This window comes from Pangasianodon hypophthalmus, chromosome 28, assembly GCF_027358585.1.
Source record: "Pangasianodon hypophthalmus isolate fPanHyp1 chromosome 28, fPanHyp1.pri, whole genome shotgun sequence".
Lineage (NCBI taxonomy): Eukaryota > Metazoa > Chordata > Actinopteri > Siluriformes > Pangasiidae > Pangasianodon > Pangasianodon hypophthalmus.
The window spans coordinates 6,797,924-6,818,105 of record NC_069737.1 but is presented as its reverse complement, the minus strand read 5'-3'; the positions used below and the strand labels follow the sequence as shown (position 1 = coordinate 6,818,105).

At 40.8% G+C, this 20,182-nt stretch overlaps 1 protein-coding gene across 3 annotated transcripts in view; it reads left to right on the top strand.

Annotated features, from left to right (window-relative positions):
- The window catches only part of slit2 (slit homolog 2 (Drosophila)), a 63,336-nt gene that overhangs the window by 14,306 nt on the left and 28,848 nt on the right, over window positions 1-20,182 (top strand). For all 3 annotated transcript variants that reach the window (XM_026943150.3, XM_026943149.3, XM_026943147.3), the window contains exon 4: window positions 778-849. In XM_026943150.3, the coding sequence (XP_026798951.3) occupies window positions 778-849 (72 nt within the window). The remainder of the gene's footprint in view (window positions 1-777; window positions 850-20,182) is intronic.

The window sequence follows — 20,182 nt, the reverse complement described above, 5'->3', positions numbered from 1 at the left end:
CCACTTCTCCTTGACCTTTAACCTATGTTCGCTTCTCCTTGACCCTATCTCCTTCCCCTGTCACCTGTCCCCTTCCCATGTCCCCTGTTATTTTCTCTTTGAGCCTATTCCCCTGTCACCTGTTCTCTTCTAACCTATGTTCTTTTCTCCTCGACCATATCACCTTCCCCTGTTACCTGTCCCCTTCCCCTGTCACCTGTCCACTTCTCCTTGACCCTTACCCTATGTTCACACCAGCAGTGATTATTCACAATACCAACATTCTTCACTCCCATTGGTAGTCACCAAATCGAGTCTCTCAGCGTTTGGCAGAGAATCGTGAAACTGTTTATTTGTATCTTGTCTCTGATTGGCTTATTGTGCTGTCAGTCTGAGCTGTCAGCTATCACCTATCCCATGTTATTTGTTTTAGGTTTTATGTATGTTTTCTGGAATTATTATGTTTTATATTTTGTTGTGTTTAATATTGCACATTATTTATTATTAAACACAATAAAATTAATATTGCACATCAATTTTATTGTGTTTAATAAATTATATCAGGTTGAATTAACTGCTAAATTATAAGTAAAAATGATGTATCTATAATTAAGTTGCTCATTTGCATATTTAAATTAGTTTTACCACTCGGTTCCCTTATCACAATGTTTAGTGTGTATATCTTTAAATTGTCTACATGTGTGTGTGTGTGTGTGTAACATTAATGTATATATGTGTGTGTAACACTAATTTTGAAGTGTGTGTGTGTGTGTGTGCGCGTGTGTGTATATGTTTCAGGCGCCTGAACAGAAACAGTCTGCAGGTTTTTCCAGAGCTGCTCTTCGTCACGACAACCAAACTCAACAGACTGTGAGTGGCACACACACACACACACACACACACACACACACACACACACATATACACACAAATAATCCATCTTACCGTTTGTTTCCTATTTGTTCTTATCCAAGTTGTGTTGTTGTACTTTTGAATGGTAAGTTTGTACTTTGCCTATACTGGTGTGTGTGTGTGTGTGTGTGTGTGTGTGTGTGTGTGAGAGAGAGAGAGAGAGAGAGCGCATAGTTGTATATTGTGTATCCTATGTTCATTTTGGTGGTTAATATTGAGGAATTCGATTTTGTTACTTTAAAATGAGCACAAACTCACAAAGAGTCGTTGTGCACATTGCAGAGTGAGACGTTCAATGTGTGTGTGTGTGTGTGTGCATAATTGAGTTATGGATTTTTAGACCTCAGCAGTTTAAGTGGTTGAGATAATTGAGTTAAAGAGAGAGACACGCTTAAACATCTGCTACAGAAAGAGAGAGACAAAATAAGCAGACAGAGAGACAGACAGAGAGTCTTAAAAGCTTTAGCAATGAAAACAGCTCAGAAAAGTTGTGGGAGGCTGATGGAGAAAATGTGTGTGTGTGTGTGTGTGTATGAGTGTGTGTGGCCTGTTCCAAAAATATCTTTGGATTTTCTGTCTCAGATATCGTGTGTGTGTGTGTGTGTGTGTGTGTGTGTGTGTGTGTCCCCTCAGTTCTTCACCTCAATTCCAACAGGCAGGCATCAGGTGTGTGCGTATGTGTGTGTGTGGTAGTTCTCAGTCTATTGATGACGCTCTGTGTGTGTGTGTGTGTGTGTGTGTGTGTATGTCTAATTTATTCTAGCCTTTCATCTCTCCAACCGTCTGTCTCTTTTCCACTAATGTTATTTCTCTCTCTGTGTCTCTCCTTTTCTGTCTGTCTCTCTCTTTCTCTGTCTTTCTTTCTATTTCTTTTTTCTCTTTGTCTCTCTTTGTCTCTCTCTCTCTCTCTCTCTCTCTATTTCTTTCTGCTTCTCTTTGTCTGACCCTGTTTGTCTCTCTTCTTTTGTCTCTCTCATTCTTTCTGTCTCTCTCTGTCTCTCTTTTTCTGTCTTTATCTCTGCCTTTTCTGTCTCTCTTTTACCCTCTGTCCCTCTCCCTTTCTCTCTCTTTCTTCTTTACAGTCATTCTTGCCCCCTCTGTCTCATCGGCACTGATAATAATATCTGTGTGTGTGTGTGTGTGTGTTTGGGGAATGTTCTAGAAATTCCAGTCCGCTTTTTTGTTTATCATGCAGTGACCCGGGCTTCTGCTGTATGTCTGTGTGTGTGTGTGTGTGTGTGTGTGTGTGGATATGAGTTATGGTTACACACACATGAGCCGCTGCCACAGTAGCAGCTAAACTATTTCTGCCTTTTGTGTGTGGAGTCAGATGTTAAACGTCTGAATAACGCTGGGATAACCACACACACACACACACACACACACACACACACACAGAAAGGAACAGAGTTGTGTGTTTAGACAGAGAGAAAGTGAGAGGCGACAGAAATAGTGGCGAAGAGAGACAGAGAATGTGTGTGAATAGATTCTGGTTAAAGAATTGTTTAAAATCCAACAGTGGTTTGTGAATGGAAGAGAGAGAGACAGAAAAATGGAGAGAGAAAGAGCGAGAGAGAGAGATAGACAGACTGATTCAAACTCTTACGTCCACAAACTACAATTAACACAAATGACCTGCCACTTGCTAGTGTTACACAACATCCTGCTACACTACATATGGCTACACAACATCCTCCTACACTACATCCAACTACACGTGTTACACAACATCCTGCTACACTACATCCTGCTAAACTACGTACTGCTAAAATACATCCAGCTATACAACACGCATTACATAACATCCTGCTAAACAACATCCAACTACACAATGTCCTGCTAAACTATATCCAACTACACATTATCCTGCTAAACAACATGCAACCACATGCATCCTACACACTATCCATCTACACAGTATCCTTACTCACGTCCTGCTATACAACATCCTAAACCCAGCCTCACAGTATCCAGCCACACAACAATCTAAACATCCTTTTACACACTACCCAGCTACACAACATCCTGTTACACAACATCTAGGTACACTGCATCTATCTTTGTACATACTGTCCAGCTACACAACATCAAACTACACAACATAGAGTTAGAAAAAACATTTGAGAACACATCTTTTTCCACGACACTACTACACAACAGTCAAGTACACAACATTCAAGTACACAGTATTAGCCTACACAACACCAAACTACATAACATCCGTAACATCCCGTAAACAACTTTTTGCTACACTGCATCTATTTTTCTACACAATTTCTTGCTACACATTACACTTACAGTTAAGGGGACTGGAGGAGATGGGTTTGGGGTGTGTGTATCTATGTGTGTGTGTGTGTGTGTGTGTGTATTTGTGTGAACTCTGCTCAGAGAGACAATCTCACTTTCATTTAATCCTCACAACAAATGCTCAACAAGCTGAACTGTTTACCTCAGTCTGTGCATGTGTGTGTGTGTGTGTGTGTGCGCGCGTGTGTGTGCTTACTGAGCCCAGCGTTTCCTAGGTCACGGGGCTGGAGAGGGTCCGGCTTTTGTCTGCAGAGTGGACGCTTAACCTCAGTCGTGTCGGCTCACAAGACACACTCACACATACACACACACACACACACACACACACACACTCGTCTAAGCCCTGTCTGTTCACACGAGTTGGTGGGAAAAGGTCTGGAATTAAAGAGAGAGGAGAGAAGTGCTGCCTGATGCATTATGAGGAGTGTGTGTGTGTGTGTGTTTTCTAATTTCCTTCATAATCAGATTTTAATGAAGACAGTGTTTATAGCCTGTTGCCATAGTTACTATTTGACCTGTAGTAGAAAGGCTGCTAGTTGTCAGATGTGTGTGTGTGCGTGTGTGTGTACGTGTGCGCGTGTGCATGTAAATCCTCTTTGAAGATCAGAAGGTCATTGTGAGGAATTCAGAAGTGGAGCTCAGAGAGGTTTTGGAGCTGCAGACATTCTCAAAACAGAAAAGGAGACAAGAGCAGGAAGTGACATCATTATAGGAGACTGAAGCTAAGTGTGTGTCCTCACTGAAGCTGTGTGTGTGTGTGTGTGTATGTGTGTGTGTAAATGAGGCGATGTAATACTTGTGTAAATAATGTGATGTAAATACTTGTAAATAGATACCGATACTGATAGTTGTTCTATTAACAACATGTCTATTGATACTAACACTCCTACTGGTACTTATACTAATACCAGAAAGCATGTAATTAATCTTGTACCAATATCAATACCGATACTTCTACGGATATAAATGTTTCAAAACTTGTTGTGAACCCAGTAGATGCACAAACAGGTGACAAAATCAAGTATAACTCTGTGGTTCTGTTATGTTGTGGGGGCGGTATTTATTTTTCTGACGTGGTTTGGCTCCGTGTGTCCCTTTAGACGGAAGCATCACTATAACCCAGTACAAAGTTCTTCTGATTGAACACCTGATCATCCAATGATGAAATGTTTCTCTCTTCCAAGATGACACCACCCCCAGCCACTGGGCACTGAGGGCTGACTGAAAGGTCTGACAAGGATGAAAATGATGTTAATCTCATACTACAGCCTTTACACTAGGGCAGTAGTCAAGACCACCATTGTCAAGTCCAAGGACCAGCTGAGGTCAGGTCAAGACTGAGTTGAAACAAATTCAAGAATGATTCCAAATGAATGAGGAGATAGAAAATCATCAAATTCTTTTCAAGGACAAGCCTATACTTCAACAAAATGGGTACATTTGCACCAATGATTTGACTGTTTTCTACACTCCCAGAAGTAAAGGTACCAAAGTGTACTTTTCCAAGGGTACATCTTTTGTACTCTTAGTATGTGTTTTTTACTTGGGAAGGTGCATGTGGTGTACCTTTATTTCACATTTAGAGTAAAGCTTTAAGGGCATGTCAGTGGTCCTCAAGACCTGGAAGATCTTCCACCTGGAAGATACATACCGAAGGTACAAAATATGTATGTACGCTTGATGATACCACACCAGTGACAAGGGAAAGTACAGTTTGCTACCTTCATTTCTGAGTGCAGAAGAAGGAATTCCTTCATGTCAAACTTCGTGCATTCAAAAAGAAAAGACAACACAAACGTTATTTTTCGAAACTGTCAGTCGAGAGCAAGATTGTATTGCCCAAGACCAATGCCCAAGACAGAGACAAGTCTATGTCAGTACAATAGAAACCATCTCAAGACATCTCCTACAGCCCTACTTCACACTCGTCAGATTTCAACCCGATGTTAAATTTTGGAATGACTTGTTAGACAGCACTGTCCACCACCATCACCAAAACACCAACTGAGGGAATATCTTCCCTCTTGTAGGAGAATTTAAGTTGTTCTGGTGACTTGTAGTGGATCTCAACGATGGTTGGTATACGCCACAAAAAGATGGGTAAATTATACTTTTACATTTTTTTAGTAGGTGTTGATTCAGATATCAAGGAGCTGAACCAACTAAGTTGTAACTAATGTGGTAAAGGTTTACACTACAATGGACACCAATCAGGATCATTCATTAATTCATTCATCTTCAGAACCTGCCTTTTATTTGATTATATTTTGGGAAATTTACCCAACTAAGTCCATTAGAAAATATTACAGATGGTAGAAAGAGAAATGACTGCTGAAACAGGTGGGATTGGACAATAGACTATTAAAAAAGAGAGAGATGCTTGAAGATAGCCAGGGGCCTGGCTGTTGGGGCTGCCAAGGGAAGTTCCCCATTTGGGCACCAAAAAAAAGGCAGGTTGAGTTGATCCTTATTTGTGGCTCGAAAGGCTTGAGTGCTGTGATCTAAACATTGCATCTTGAATGTAAGAGTGGCTGGTCCATTTCTGGCTTTGTAAGTTTGTTAGTTTTTTTAGTTCTACTGGAAGTCACTGAAGGGAACACAGTAGTGGAGTGACATAGGCTGCTGCATTCTGGATCAGTTGCAAGGACATAATGGCATGTCCAGATAGACCAGCCAGGAGCGAGTTGTAGTAATCAAGTCTCAATATAAAGACAGACGTAACAAGCACCTGAGGGAAAAGGGTACATATCCAAGAAAGGTCTAAAATATGACCAAACATAGAAATCCTTCAACATTGTACTGAGGTTTCATGCAGTTTCTAATAGAGTGATCAAAACGTCTTGAAGAAGATGCCCAAACCATGGAGTGTGGATTTCTAGCAATGTAGTCTTCAGCTTTAGATGATGAGCTGTGACTTATGATGAGGTGCCTGCCGAACAAGCCAAGATATAATTAACAACCTGTTGGTGAGAAGGAAAGGATCAGTTAAATGTCATCAGCATAACTCTGGTAGAAGCTGTGTGGGGATATTGCATCACCGCATGAATAAGTACAAGGGGTAGAGCGAAGAGGACTGAGTACTGAGCCTTTACAGACGCCAGTGGAGAGTCTGTAGGAAGCAGTCGTGGATTCTCTCCATGTCACCTGATATGAGCGCCCCTTCAGGTAAGACGCAAATCACTGCCATGCTGAGCCAGTCATTCCAAGGATGAGGAAGGACATGAGGATACTGTGGTTGTTAACTGGGTCAAAGACTGCCAAGGGGTCAGGAAAGATCAGGATCGATGACAGCCACAAGGGCAGGCTCTCTGGAGAGTGCTGGTTTGGAGTGTATGCCATCCCTCCCACCCAGAGAACACAGCCGGTTTTGCTTTCTTGGCTATGGAAGGCTGTGGCATCTTTGGGATTCAAACTCGAAGGTGCGCCACACAGGAGTCCTGAGCAGAGGTTTAGTAATAAGTTTTGAGAATACGATAATGCAAAACTAGACTCCCACTTCTGCAAACTAGTTTACTAGCTGTTAACTAGCCAACTAGCTACTAAACATGGCAAAAATACGTATATACCTATATGTAGATATTTGGAAATATATTCATGCATATTAATGGGGACTGGTTTTTAACAAGGGTATGTACAGGGTAAGGATGTTCCTAGAAGATTTGAATAGTGTCTAAAAACACATGAAACAGCTTATTATTATACTTACTGTATTGGTTTAAAGTGGGGCTTAGAACTTGACAAAAGTCAGGGGAGGTAAAGGCATTGAAGCAGGCCTAATTGGATATTAAGGTCTCCAAGGAAAGCTAGTGGAGTCTCATTGACTGGAAGAGTCTCAGGAGGATATCCAGCTCATCTATGAAGGTCCCCAGGAGATGAGGTGGGGATAAGGGACAAAGTGAAAAGTGAAGTGAAGTTTAATGGGGAAGGTTATGGCCACCATGCCACTGTCGCCTCTACTGATACTCGTTCTAACACCAAATCAGGTACTGATCGGCCTGTCCAGCTTTTTTATTAATATTAATGCTGTAGGATAATGGCTTAAATGATAATCATGATTATTTTTGCAAAAAAGCAGGGAACAAAGCACATTTTCATAGGCAGATACACCACCTGAATGGAGTTTTGTGATTTATGATTTTCCCGAGCAAAATAAACACAGACATTTAACATTTAACCAATCAGCTAACTTTAGCTATGCAAGCAAATATTACTGTTGCTTAATTAATTGATAAAGGTATAAACTGTAACCATCATTAAAGTATGATGCCAAATACAAAGGCTGGAACGTAAACGTTTGTATGTGTATAAAGAGTTTTTGTAGACAGGAAGTGGATATCAGGACAAACAGGAAAATATTTGTCACTGCAGATAGGAAGTGTGTGTTACGGCAGATAGGAAGTATGTGTCACTACAGACAGGAAATGTGTGTTACAGCAGAGAAGAAGTGTGTTGCATGTGGTAGATAGGAAATATGAGCTGCTACAGACACAACGTGTGTGTGTGTGTGTGTGTGTGTGTGTAACTCCATACAGGAAGTGCTTCATTGCAGATATGATGCGTGTGTTACGGCAGATATGAACGGGTGTTTTGTGTTCCTTGTTTAAATTATACAAAATATTCAGGTCAAAAATTTTAAGGAAATTAAATTATAAAGACCTATTCCTGTAGGCTGTTCCACATACCTTCAGCTTGAGTGCAGTCCAACGAACACACGCACGCATTCACACACACACACACACACATTAGCATTAATAGTGTTCAGATCAAAATCGAGAACGATGGAAAGGAAGCTTGAAAGAGACAGGGAGAGAGATGAAAGAGCAAAAGGAATGAGACCTGTACACGCACACGCACACTCACACACACACACACACACACACACGCACACACATATACACACACATCCAGACAGAGTGTCTCCAGCCCCGGCAAGGCTCCAACTACAACGGTGAGGGAAAACACACCTGTGTGTGAGTGTGTGTGTGTGTGTGTGTATGTGTGTGTGTGTGTGTGATGGGTAATGAGTCCCGTTTCCGTGGACAGCTGTATCCTAGCAACCGAGCGGGCTTCTTCATGCTCTTTAGTTTCACCTTACCAACGCCACAGAAACCAGAAAGCATCATTGCTACGGTTACAAGAGAAAGCATGCATCATGAGCACTTTCAAAGTGTAAATTAGTGAATTAGTGTGTGACCTCGCAGTGGGCAGGGCTATACATCATAGGAGCAGGTGCAGTCTTTAGTGTTGATCTCTCTCTCTGTTTCTCTTTCTCTGTCTCCATGTAATCTGTGATAAATGGAGGGTTGATAAACCAGATGTGCAGTTACGGGAAGATCATAAACTCTCAGACCACACACACACACACACACACACACACACAAACTCTACTTCTTGGACCAGCCCATCTCCCTGCTCACATTAATAAGGAAGCTTCCTTAAGGCTGGTAATAAAGTGAACTGTGTGTGAGACTGTGAGGTGTATGTGTTCACTGAGTGTGATGACACAAGGCAGGTGAGGGTGTATTTGTGCAACCCCACACCCACCTACACATGTACACACACACTTCCCACTTCCCCTATTCCGCTATCACAGTGTCATCAGTAATACACAGGATATGTGTGATACAAAGAGACCACCCTGTGTGTGTGTGTGCATGTAGCATTAGCTTAAGGGGTAATGTAAACAGATTCCTTGATTACAGGTTTATACAAGGTTGTGATGGATCTCACTGCCTCTGGGATGTATGTGAGTGTGAGAAAGACAATAAACCCAGGAATGCTTTAATAGAGTATTAGCTGTGCCTTTAAGGTATTTACCTATGATGTGTATAGGCATGTACATGACATCACGCTCTCTCACTCAACGTGATGGGTAACAATGTTACAATATTTCATCCATCCATCCATTTTCCATACCGATTATCCTGCACAGGGTCACAGGGAGCCTGGAGTCTATCCCAGGGAGCTCGGGGCACAAGGCAGGGGACACCCTGGACAGGGTGCCAATCCATGGCAGGGCACAGTCACACACACTACGGACAATTTGGAAATGCCATTCAGCCTAGAATGCATGTATTCGGACTGGGGGAGGAAACTCAAGTAGCTCAGTGGGTTTCCTGGAGGAAACCCCCGAAGCATGGGGAGAACATGCAAACTCCGAGCATGCAGGGCAGAGGCAGCATTCGAACCCGCAACCCTGGAGGTGCGAGTCAACAGCTCTAACCACTAAGCCATTGTGCCCCCAACAATGTTTCATATTCCAGTCCAGTGTGACCTTCAAGTGTCCATTGGGAAAACATTCATTCGTTCATCTTGAGTAACTTAACTTAATAAGCTTAATCCTGGTCAGGGTAGATCTGGAGCCTATCACGGAAATGCTAGGGAAAGATTGGAATACACCTCGGATGGGACAGCAGTGCATCTCAGGGCTCCATGCACACACACGCTGATTCACACCTAGGAGCAGATTAACATAGCCAATAAACCTACTGGCATCTTTTGGGGGAGGTGAAGGGGGGGCAGCAGTCCATAGTCCTCAGTGTAGGGTCCATGATTTTTTACATTTTGGTTACAGTGGTGGAAATCCATCCACCATTATCAAAGTAATTATATTTATTATTGGCCTAACTAGTAGTCCTCCATGGACAATTGAATATGCTCAAATATTCATGTAAAATAATCTGGTAAATGTTGAAGTTCTTTACTAAATTTAAAATACACAAGTACAAATACTCTTAAAATTTTCAGTAGTTTTCAAACTATTTGCAGATGAGCCACATTCAGCAAAAAATAGAATCATGCATCAATGCTGTCATATGTTAGCCTGTTTTCTATAACGTTTACGTGTGTTTTAGACTGTTTTCTCTCATGCTAGTGTGTGTTTTAGCCCGTTAACTATAATGCTAGTTTATGGGTATCCTGTCTTCTTTAATGCTAATGTGTGTTTTAGCCTATTTTCTCTAATGCTACTGTGTGTTTTAGCCTGTTTTCTTTAATGCTAATGTGTGCTTTAGCTTTTTTCCTCCAATGCAAGTTTATGTTTTAGCCTGTATTCTCTTATGCTAGTTTGTGTTTCAGGCTGTTTTGTAGTGCTAATCTGTGGGCTAGCCTGTGCTATTTGTTTTTTAGCCATTCATGCAATGAAAGTGTGTGAGTCATGTGTTGGTTACTTCTACATTTCTGTCAGTGTCTCTCAAGTACACAGATGACAGATATGCAGTAATGGGCTCTGGAAGTGTGCGTCTGTGTGTACTGAAAGGAGATGTTTAAGAAAAGTCTTTTGTATGTGTATGTGTGTAAATGTGTCTTATCTTCTGATCATTTGCTTTTGAAATGTTGTGTGTGTAAACAGAGGCCAGGTGGGCAGGACCTGGTGGGCGTGATTATGTAAATACAAGCATTTGATGGACAGTGGGCCGTTTATTTTAGTGTCTGTTCGACTGAAACGGAAAATGAGCAACACACCAGCTATGAAGGACGCCGAGGGTGTGTGTGTGTGTGTGTGTGTGTGTGTGTGTGTATGTGTGTGTGTGGCTTTCTGGAAATGTCCGGCTGGGACTTTCAACACACACACACACACACACACACACACAGCATCATACACAGAATGCAGACCCACACAAAGAATAATTGAATAAAAGAAAGCGCCAAAGACCCTCAGGCTTCGATTAGCTTAGTGAGGTTATAGATGCTCGTAGTGTGTGTGTGTGTGTGTGTGTGTGTGTGTGTGTGTGTGTGTGTGAGAGAGAGAGAGAGAGAGAGAGAGAGAGAGCGAAAGAGAGGGAGAGAGGGAGAGAGAGAGATTCTGAATGGTAGATATGCCTCGGGCTATGCTTATTAAAAGGCTTTCAGTCTTACACACACGCACACACACACACACGCACACGCTCAAGCTGTAACATGTTCTTCCTAAAAGGCTAACTGTTGACTGGAGGCTACTTTTAGAAGAGTGAGAGTGAGAAAGATACACAGAAAGTGACAGATACAGATAGAGAAAGAGAGAGAAGAGAAAGTAAGAGAACAGAGAGACATAAGAGAAAAAGATAGCTAGAGAAAGTGACAGACAGTGAGAATTAGAGCAAATCAGACAGACAGAAACAGAGACATCTCAGGATGGCAGGAGTAGATGTTTGTAGACCTCAGGTGGGATAGACAGGTTGGTGACAGAGGGACAGATGGATAAGTGAGAGAGACAGCTGGATAGAGTGAGGCATAGAAGAACAGAGAGATAGAAAGTGAGACAGACAAATAGAAAGCAAGACAGATAGCTGGACAGAGAGATAGACAGATGGAAAGAGGGGTAGAGAAAGATAGATGGACAGAGGGGTATAGAGATAGACCGAGGTAGAGAAAGATGGACAGAAGGATTGAGAGAGACAGGTAGAGAAACAGATTGACAGAGAGTGAGACAGCTGGAGAGGGATAGAATTAGAGACAGCTAAACAGAGGAATAGACAGTGAGAAAGATGGACAGAGAGATAGTGAGAGAGACAGAAAGATTGATAGAGAGACACACACTAACAGAGGGAACAGAATATGAGAGAGGGACAGAGGAATAGAGAGAGAGACAGATAGCTGGACAGTGGGATAAAGAGTCAGGTGGATAGATGTATCGAGAGAGCAGATATCTGGACAGATGAATAGAAAGTGAGACAGTTGGACAGAGGGATAGTGAGAGAGACTGAAAGATGGAAAGAGAAACAGAAAGATAGACTAAGGGAAAGACAAATGGACGATAGATAGAGATAGAGAGAGAGACAGATAGCTTTGCAGACACATAGCGAGAGATGGACAGAGATGTAGAGAGAGAGACAGATAAATGGACAGATGGACAGAGGGATGGAGAGAGAGAGAGAGAGACAGAAAGTTGGGTAGAGTGAGGCATAGATGGACAGAGGGTTAGAGAGAGACAGCATGTTTTTGTCTTATGCATTAGAGTTGCTCAGTTCTCAGTTCTCACATTAAAGAAAAGTGACCTCTCAGAAGCACACACAAACACACACACACACACACACACACACACACACACACACACACACACTGGCCTCCTTTTTGGCTTTGCGTGTTTAAGCAAGTATTCATTTTTACAGAATGTGGATGAGCCCTGTGTGTGTGTGTGTGTGTGTGTGTGTGTGTGTGTTATGAATGTATTAATGTGCTCAGACAGTGGTTGACAGATACACAAAGACTCCAGCCGCTCCTTTGTGTTTAGGGGCCTCACCATACACACTGACCACTGTGTGTCGCCTGCGGCTCGTCTGCATGCATGCATGTGTGTGTGTGCATGTGTGTGTGTGCGTGTGTGAATTGCACACAAGGAGTTTATTCAGTTATGACGTTGATACATTGAGACATACAGTGAGATCTGACTGAATTCCATCTGTGAATGTTCTGTATCTTTGTGTGTGTGTGTGTGTGTGTGTGTGTGTGTGTGTGTGCAAGTATGTGTGTGTGTTTCAATAAACATTTTTTCACAATGTTTTTTTATGCTTCTGCAAAATGATATTACATACAGTCAAGCTAATAAAACCACAACAACTAAAAAATTGTTTTTTCCTCCCAAGTTGGTTGTTGTGAATTCTCGCCTGCTTTGTAGTATGACAGCTACTAATCTGTGATTAAGAACGTTAAGTCCTGGTTTATAATTGCTCACAGTGTTTCTGGGAACGACGTGAAACAAACTTCTGAACGTTTGTGGTGTTTCAAAACAGTAGGAGGCTCTTAGCTATTCACAGGCTGTCAATCAAACGGGGGGCAGGGGAGTAAACAACACAGAGTTGTAGTAAGCGAAAGTGTGTGTTTTGTTGTCTGTTCAAACAGGAGATACGGATGTTTAAATGTTCCAATTTATATGTAATTCCAATTTGTATATTAGACGCTCCACATAAGCAGGTAAAAAAAAATGTGTGTAATTGTTGAGATGGTGATCAGTTATGGAAGGAGTCTCCGATGTCAGTGCTTTGTTGTATCTTTAACTTTTCCAACACTTGCGGTTTCTCGGTAACATGACAAGCTGTGTTTTTTGTCTTACTAAGATCAACAAAGAGAAGAGAGGAGCAAACTTGTTTCCTGGATGTTCTACATCATTAAACGTGACTGTAAGCAGATACAAATTTGATCAAATAAACAATTCTTAGCATGGACAAACTGTTCATATAAGAGGAATAAACACATTGGAACATGCTGTTTTTGGAAATGAATCAACTTCAGGGTGGTAACAGCTGCACTACACTGAAAAGTCACTGATTATTTTCCTATTAAAGCACAAAGTGTTGTGTTTTATTCCTGAGTTAACAACACTACTTCACTACTTGCTCGATAAAATAGCTCAGCGAGTTGAAAAAGTAGCGTAAACGTCACAAACATCACGAAAAATGTAAACTTCACAAACTCACAGCATTTTTAAAAATTGTCGCTCCTGAAGTCACATGAAGCTGCATCATTTTTACAGAAACATCAGTAACTGTAGCGCCTTTTGTGTATTATGAAAAAAGCCCCTCACACGATACACACATTGTAACTATGACAGTACTGTTACTGCTTGTGCCTGAGTAGCTAGCCTATGTTAACAACAAAGACTAGATTATATTTTTAGCCTAACTACTGCGAAGAGAAAGCTCTGCATTAAAATATATCTATTTGACATGTCGTAAAATCTCCTTATATTTGCAAATCACCAACAATAATTTTTCTACCAGCGCTCTATCCTTGCTTTCATGCTTGGCCCCTGAGTTGTGAAGTTGTGACCTGATTGGTCACTTAGTGCTTTTCTGAAAACTTTTTTCAGCTGTTAGAATGGCTTTGCTGTGATGGGGAAAAAAATAATCCTGGAGCAGTGTTTTGAGTAAAAGAAAAACAACTAGTGTGAAAGTAGCCGTGAGCTAATTGAGGCCCATGATTGGCCTGTGACTCTTCAATTGTAGAAAAGGAAGGCCGTCCCTCCCAGCATATTCTGGGAGAAGGATAGCTGTGGCATCACCAGGAGTCAAACTCGGAATCTCATGAATGAAAATATTTAATATTGAGACAGAAAGAGAGACACGGCGAGAGAGAAAGCCAGATGCAGAGCCAGACAGTGCCGTTAAAAAGTGTGTAAATGTGCGTTTATCTTTGTTAGTAAACTGAGCGTGCTGGTGTGTGTGTATGTATGTATGTCTGTGTGTGTGTGTGTGTGTGTGTGTGTATGTGTGTGTCTCATTCCTTTCTCTGTCCCTTCCTGCTGTCATGGTAACTATGTGTGTAAAGTACGGTGGCCCACAGGAGCCAAATGAGCCGTGAATAATTTATGTCTTAATGACTTCATTCACATCAATACACTCCTACTGTGTGTGTGTGTGTGTTTGTATGTGTGTGTGTGTGTGTGCGCATGTGTGTGTTTGTGTTTCTGTGCATGTAAGTGTGTCATGCGACAGTAACAAGCATCTAAAGCAATTTTGAAAATTACTTTAAGTGTGTTTGGGTTTTGTTGTGCTATAAAACATGATGCAGGGGTTTTCCTTGAAAATTAGTGTTTCTGTGTGTGTGTGTGTGTGTGCGTGCATGTGTGTGTTGGCATGCTGCCTCATGTCTTTGATTTAAATTCCTCTTTGTGAAATGATAGGCAATATCCTGAAAGGCACTCACGAGCAGGAGTGTGGTGTGTGTGATGTGTAGTGTGTGTGTGATGTGTAGTGTGTGTGTGATGTGTTGTGTGTGTGTGTGTGTGTGTGTCCTGCTCTCTTTGTCTCTCTGTGCTGGTGTTAAGTTTGTCTCACTCTCTGAATCGCTCAGCAGGAGAATAAAGCCAAAACAATTAATGTTGTCAAAAACAGCAGCATTAATCACACACTTGTGTGTCGTTAATTAATTGTGATTAATTGCCATAATTCCGCCTCATTAAATGTGTCACACACTCAGTTAGTGTCCAGGTGCGCTGTGTTTAATTAACCCTGTCACAACATCACAATAAGAATGTGTGTGTGCTGCTTATCATTAATCACACACTCCTGCACCTACTGCATTTAGGAAGAAGTCAAAAAGAAATATTTAATCCTAACCTTAAACTTAATCCAGATTTTAGGCCTAATTCTAACTTTAGTCTTAAGCTACTATACAATACAACAAATACTCAGCATTTGGGGTAAAGCCAGAAAAGTTACCTACCCCTAACTTTGTCCCTAATCACAATCACAATCACAGAATAATCCTGATTCTAATACTAATGCTGATTAGTATTAATACTAATCATGAATCTGAAAATGACAACCACTAACTTTAATTCCAATCCCAATGTTAATCTAGTTTAAGCCTAACCTTTACATACATGCACACATTCCTCTTTTAACTGTATTTTAGGGTGAACACCAAAAGACCCAACCCTAACGTCAAACCCTAATTCTAGCTCTAATCCTAGTTCTATTCCTAAATCTAATCCTAATCCCAATCTCGCTCTTAATTCTAATTTTAAACACAGATTCTAATCCTACATTTATCTCTAACCCTCCAAGTTCACACATACTTCTAAACTTACTGGGTTTAGGAAAAAATACGAAATGTGAAAGTGACCTTTAACTCTAATACTAGCATTAATGTTAATCCCACTTTTAATCATAACTCCTAATCCAGATACTAATCCTACTACAACCATTATACTGTAAACACCCCTGGGGCAAATCCAGAAAAGAATATTTAACCCTAATCTGAATCCCAATCCTTACATTAGCCTTATTCCTAACTGCAATCACTGTCTAGACTATAATACCAATCTCACCTGTAATCCTAATCCTAATCCTGACACTTTCACTACACTCACAGACACACGCTCTCTCACTCTCTCTCTCTCTCTCTCTCTCTCTCACTCTCTCTCTCTTTCTCTTGTATTCAGTGCATTTGGGACAAACCCAAAGAGGGATCTGAGCTTAATTTTAACCATAACCTTAAACATAATCCCAACCTTAATTCTAACTCTATTCCAAATACAGACTCTAACATGGATTAGGTTAACACTAATTCCATCCTTTATTTTAATCTTAATTCCAACCCTAATCCCAACCCTAATCCTATCGCTAACACTAATCCAAATCTAGATTCTAGTTGTAACCCTGACTTTTTCCCTACACACGTTCCTGTACTTACTACATCGAGAATGACGTCAGAAATCTTAATCCAAATCCCAAACTTAATCTAAACTCTAATATCAGACTGTAATACTTTTCCTAACTTTAATCCTAACTTTAATCTTGATCTTTCACCACACACACACACACACACACACACACACACACGCACACACGCCTGTGCACATTGCATTCAGGATATAGCCGAATAAATAACCTTTAACCTTTAACCCTAATTGTACTTTCACTCTTCTTTCTGTCTGTCTCTTTCTCTCACTGTCTGTCTGTCTGTCTGCCTGTGTGTCTCTCTCTCTCTTCTGTCTATCTATCTGTCTGTGTGTCCCTCTGTCTATCTCTCTCTTTTCTCTCTGCTGTCTCTCACTCTTTATTTCTTTCACTCTTTTTCTTCATTTTCTCTGTCCTGCACTTGCTGCTCATATAAACTTCTCACTGAGTGTGTGTGTGTGTATGTGGACAGATGGACTCAGACAGCTGTGTGTGTAGCGATTGGTTTGTGAGTGTGTGAAAGACAACACTGAGACCTCGACTGTGTTTGAACAGGAATATTTCACTTTGACTCTCTCTCACACACACACACACACTGTGGAATCTTGGCGAATAGAAACTTAAAACATCTTGAACTGATCGTGTGTGAGGGATGAAGGAGAAACAGAGTCACCGTTTGCTTTTCATCTTGCAGAGAGAGAGAGAGAGAGAGAGTGTGTGTGTGTGTATGTGTGTGTGTGTGGCTCACAGAGGTCTCTGGGAAAGTTTGTGGTGTCTGGCTACACAAACACACACCCAAAATACAGAAACATTTATGGCTAAACAAAACAAACTTACGAGTGTGTGTCTGGTTGTGTGTGTGAGAGAGAGAGAGATGTCGTTAATCCATGGCCGCACTGCTAGGCTTACGCAGCGAGTGCTGAATGCTTCTGCTTCATAAACACCTCACTAATGAGGCTCTCGGGGGAGAGAATACACACACATACACACACATACACACCACCTGCTCTTTCGTGTGTGTGTGTGTGTGTGTGTGTGTGTGTGTGAGTAAATGACATTTCCAGAGCTGACAGGTGGTCTCCCAAACACCACTGGATATCGAAGTCGAGTTTCAGTGTGTGTGTGTGTCTGAGAGAGAGAGATTATACACATCCTCTCTGCCAAGTAAGACAACTGGCTGAAGAATGGACAGACTGAATAAGTGAAGAAAAAGAAAGCACACGCACACACGCACACACACATTGATATCTTCATGAGGTAATTCCATTGACTTGTGTGTTCCTGCAGCTAGCATTAACGTTTAACGTTGCCTTTTGTTGCCTGGGGTCTGGAGTCAGTGATTGTTGCCATGGAAACGAACTCTGACTGGATTTACATCTTGTGAAACTTTCACACAGCTAGTTTCAGTTTGCAAATTCAATAGAACACGAGGTGATTCAGTATAAGTCTAACAAATGCTAAAACACTCAGTTCTTCACACAGCTGTCATGTTGACATTCTCATGCTAGCTACCTAGTCAAGCTAAGTAGTTAGCAGAAGCTGCCTTAGCTTCATTTATCTTTAGCTCATGCTAGTCTGACAGGAGAATGAGGAACAGAATGTTTAAAACAGTTTGTGTCAGGATGTTAAATGTTAAAATTAATCTGATTAGCTGATTAGCATCTTATCTTAAGCTAACATACTTAATATTAGTGCTGGGTAGTTAATTTACTAGAAAGGTAACACTTGTTAGCTAGCCTTACTGACCAGTTTTCTGTCTAATCTTTAACAAGTCAAACGTTTTCCAATTTATTTCACTTTATTGGGGCATAAATATTACTGCTGTGTGCTACAAATTTTCTACTCCTCCTTCTCTTTATACTTCTTCTTCTTCTTCTTCTTCTTCTTCATTTTCTTCTCTATTTTCTTCTCCTACTCCATTTTTCTTCTTTTCATTCTGCATCTTTATTTTGTTCTCCTTGTTGTTGTTGTTGTTCTTCTTCTTCTTCTCCTCCTCCTCCAGCTTCTTCTTCTTTTCCTGTTCTTCCATCTTCTTCTTCTTCTTCTTCTTCTTCTTCTTTTGCTTCTCTACCTTTTCCTCTTCCTTCTGTTCAGCTATTTTTAAAGCCATGCCTTATTCATTACCCTATATAGTGCACTATTTTTGGTGTCCACCATTTTGTGGTGGTGGCCATAAAACATAACAAAACACTGGAGAAAATCCAGTGCACTCCTTTAATCCCTGTACTGTGCTCTAGGAATGTACCTGAGGAAATATCCATAATGCTCTGCACTGTTGGAATACAGCAAGCTAATATGGCAATGTCCCTTCAGAATAATGTGATTAACTGTTAGTTTGTTCATTTTTGTGTGAATGTGTCTATCATGTTTGACTTATAGTCAGCTCGCTTATTTTATTAGTTTACACCTAAGGAATAAATCACTTCAGGACATTCTGTTATAGGAAAATAATCATCGAGGAGGTGGTGTGATGTAGCCTGCCGCAAAGTTGATTATTTTCCTATAGAAGCACATTCTAAAGTTATTTATTTCTCTTATGGCACCGTACCTCGCCGATGATTAATTTTTTTTATTTGTCAAGATACAAGATGAACAGCTTGTCATGCTTTTTTCATTTAGATTTACATTTATTGTGGCACATCTGCAAGATAGGTTCATTCCAGGTATGACTTAGTTTCCTGCCCAGAATTTCTTCTCTCTCTCTCTCTCTCTCTCTCTGTGTCTTTAAGTTAATCATATGAAAAAAACCCGCTTGTCGTGTTAGCGAATGAAAGTAGAAACCGGAATGTCAGTAGTGTAGAGTTTGGAGTCTGTGTAATGTAGTGTATGAAATCGTTTACTTCATCACTAATCCTGTTCTCTGTAACAGTGTTCCGTGCAGCCCTTCCAATTTTCCAATGTAAGGGATAGTGAGTAGGTGACATTTTTGAACACTTCCTCCTCGATAGTTTTTTTTACGGATTATTTCTTCTTTTATTTTCCGCTATTTTTTCTTTAGAATTTAGGTAAAGTACTTGTTAAGAGCAGTTCTTGCTTATTGGATTGTTGAGTGTGTGTGTGTGTGTGTGTGTGTGTGTGTGTAATAGTGTAAGTGTTAACTGCCACCTAGTGGACAGAAGGACAATGATTCATCTCAGCGGCTAGAAACCCTGAGAGGAAAGAAAGAGATACATGAAGATATATATATATATATATATATATATATATATATATATATATATATATATATATATATAAGAGAGAGAGAGGGAGACAGAGAGAGACAGACAGAAAAACAGAGAGTCATACATAGAGAAAGACAGAGAGACAGACAGAAATAAAAAGATAGAGACAGAAAGAGAGACAGACGGTTTTATAGTGAGAGTTGCGGTTCTCTGATTGGTCAGTTGTCACTCTTTTGATTGACAGGCGTCTGAATGAAGAAGGGCCTCTGTCAGCTCCAAAGACAGACAGGCAATCTGTCTCTGTCTCTCTCTCAAACACACACACACACACACACACACAGTGTGACTGATGTATGCGGAATTTGATTGGCAGGTAAAATTGAATTTATTGAAATTTGAGAAGGACCTCTTCATTAAAGTCAGCTCCTGTGGAGACGCCTCACACACACACACACACACACACACACAGAGTAGGGTTGAAGGTCATACATCCTGCTGTGTAAAGCTACTTAACGCACATCACTTCAGTAATGCAGTGTGTGTGTGTGTGTGTGTGTGTGTGTGTGTGTGTATATGTATGAGGAGAGGAGAACGTCAATGCGAATGCTAACGATGGTGCCAGCAATTTTAATAATATGAAATTATCAGATAGACATAAAATAGTTTTTCAGCACTATTCCACTGAAATATAAAGACTCAAAAGACAATCTGAGAGCAGCA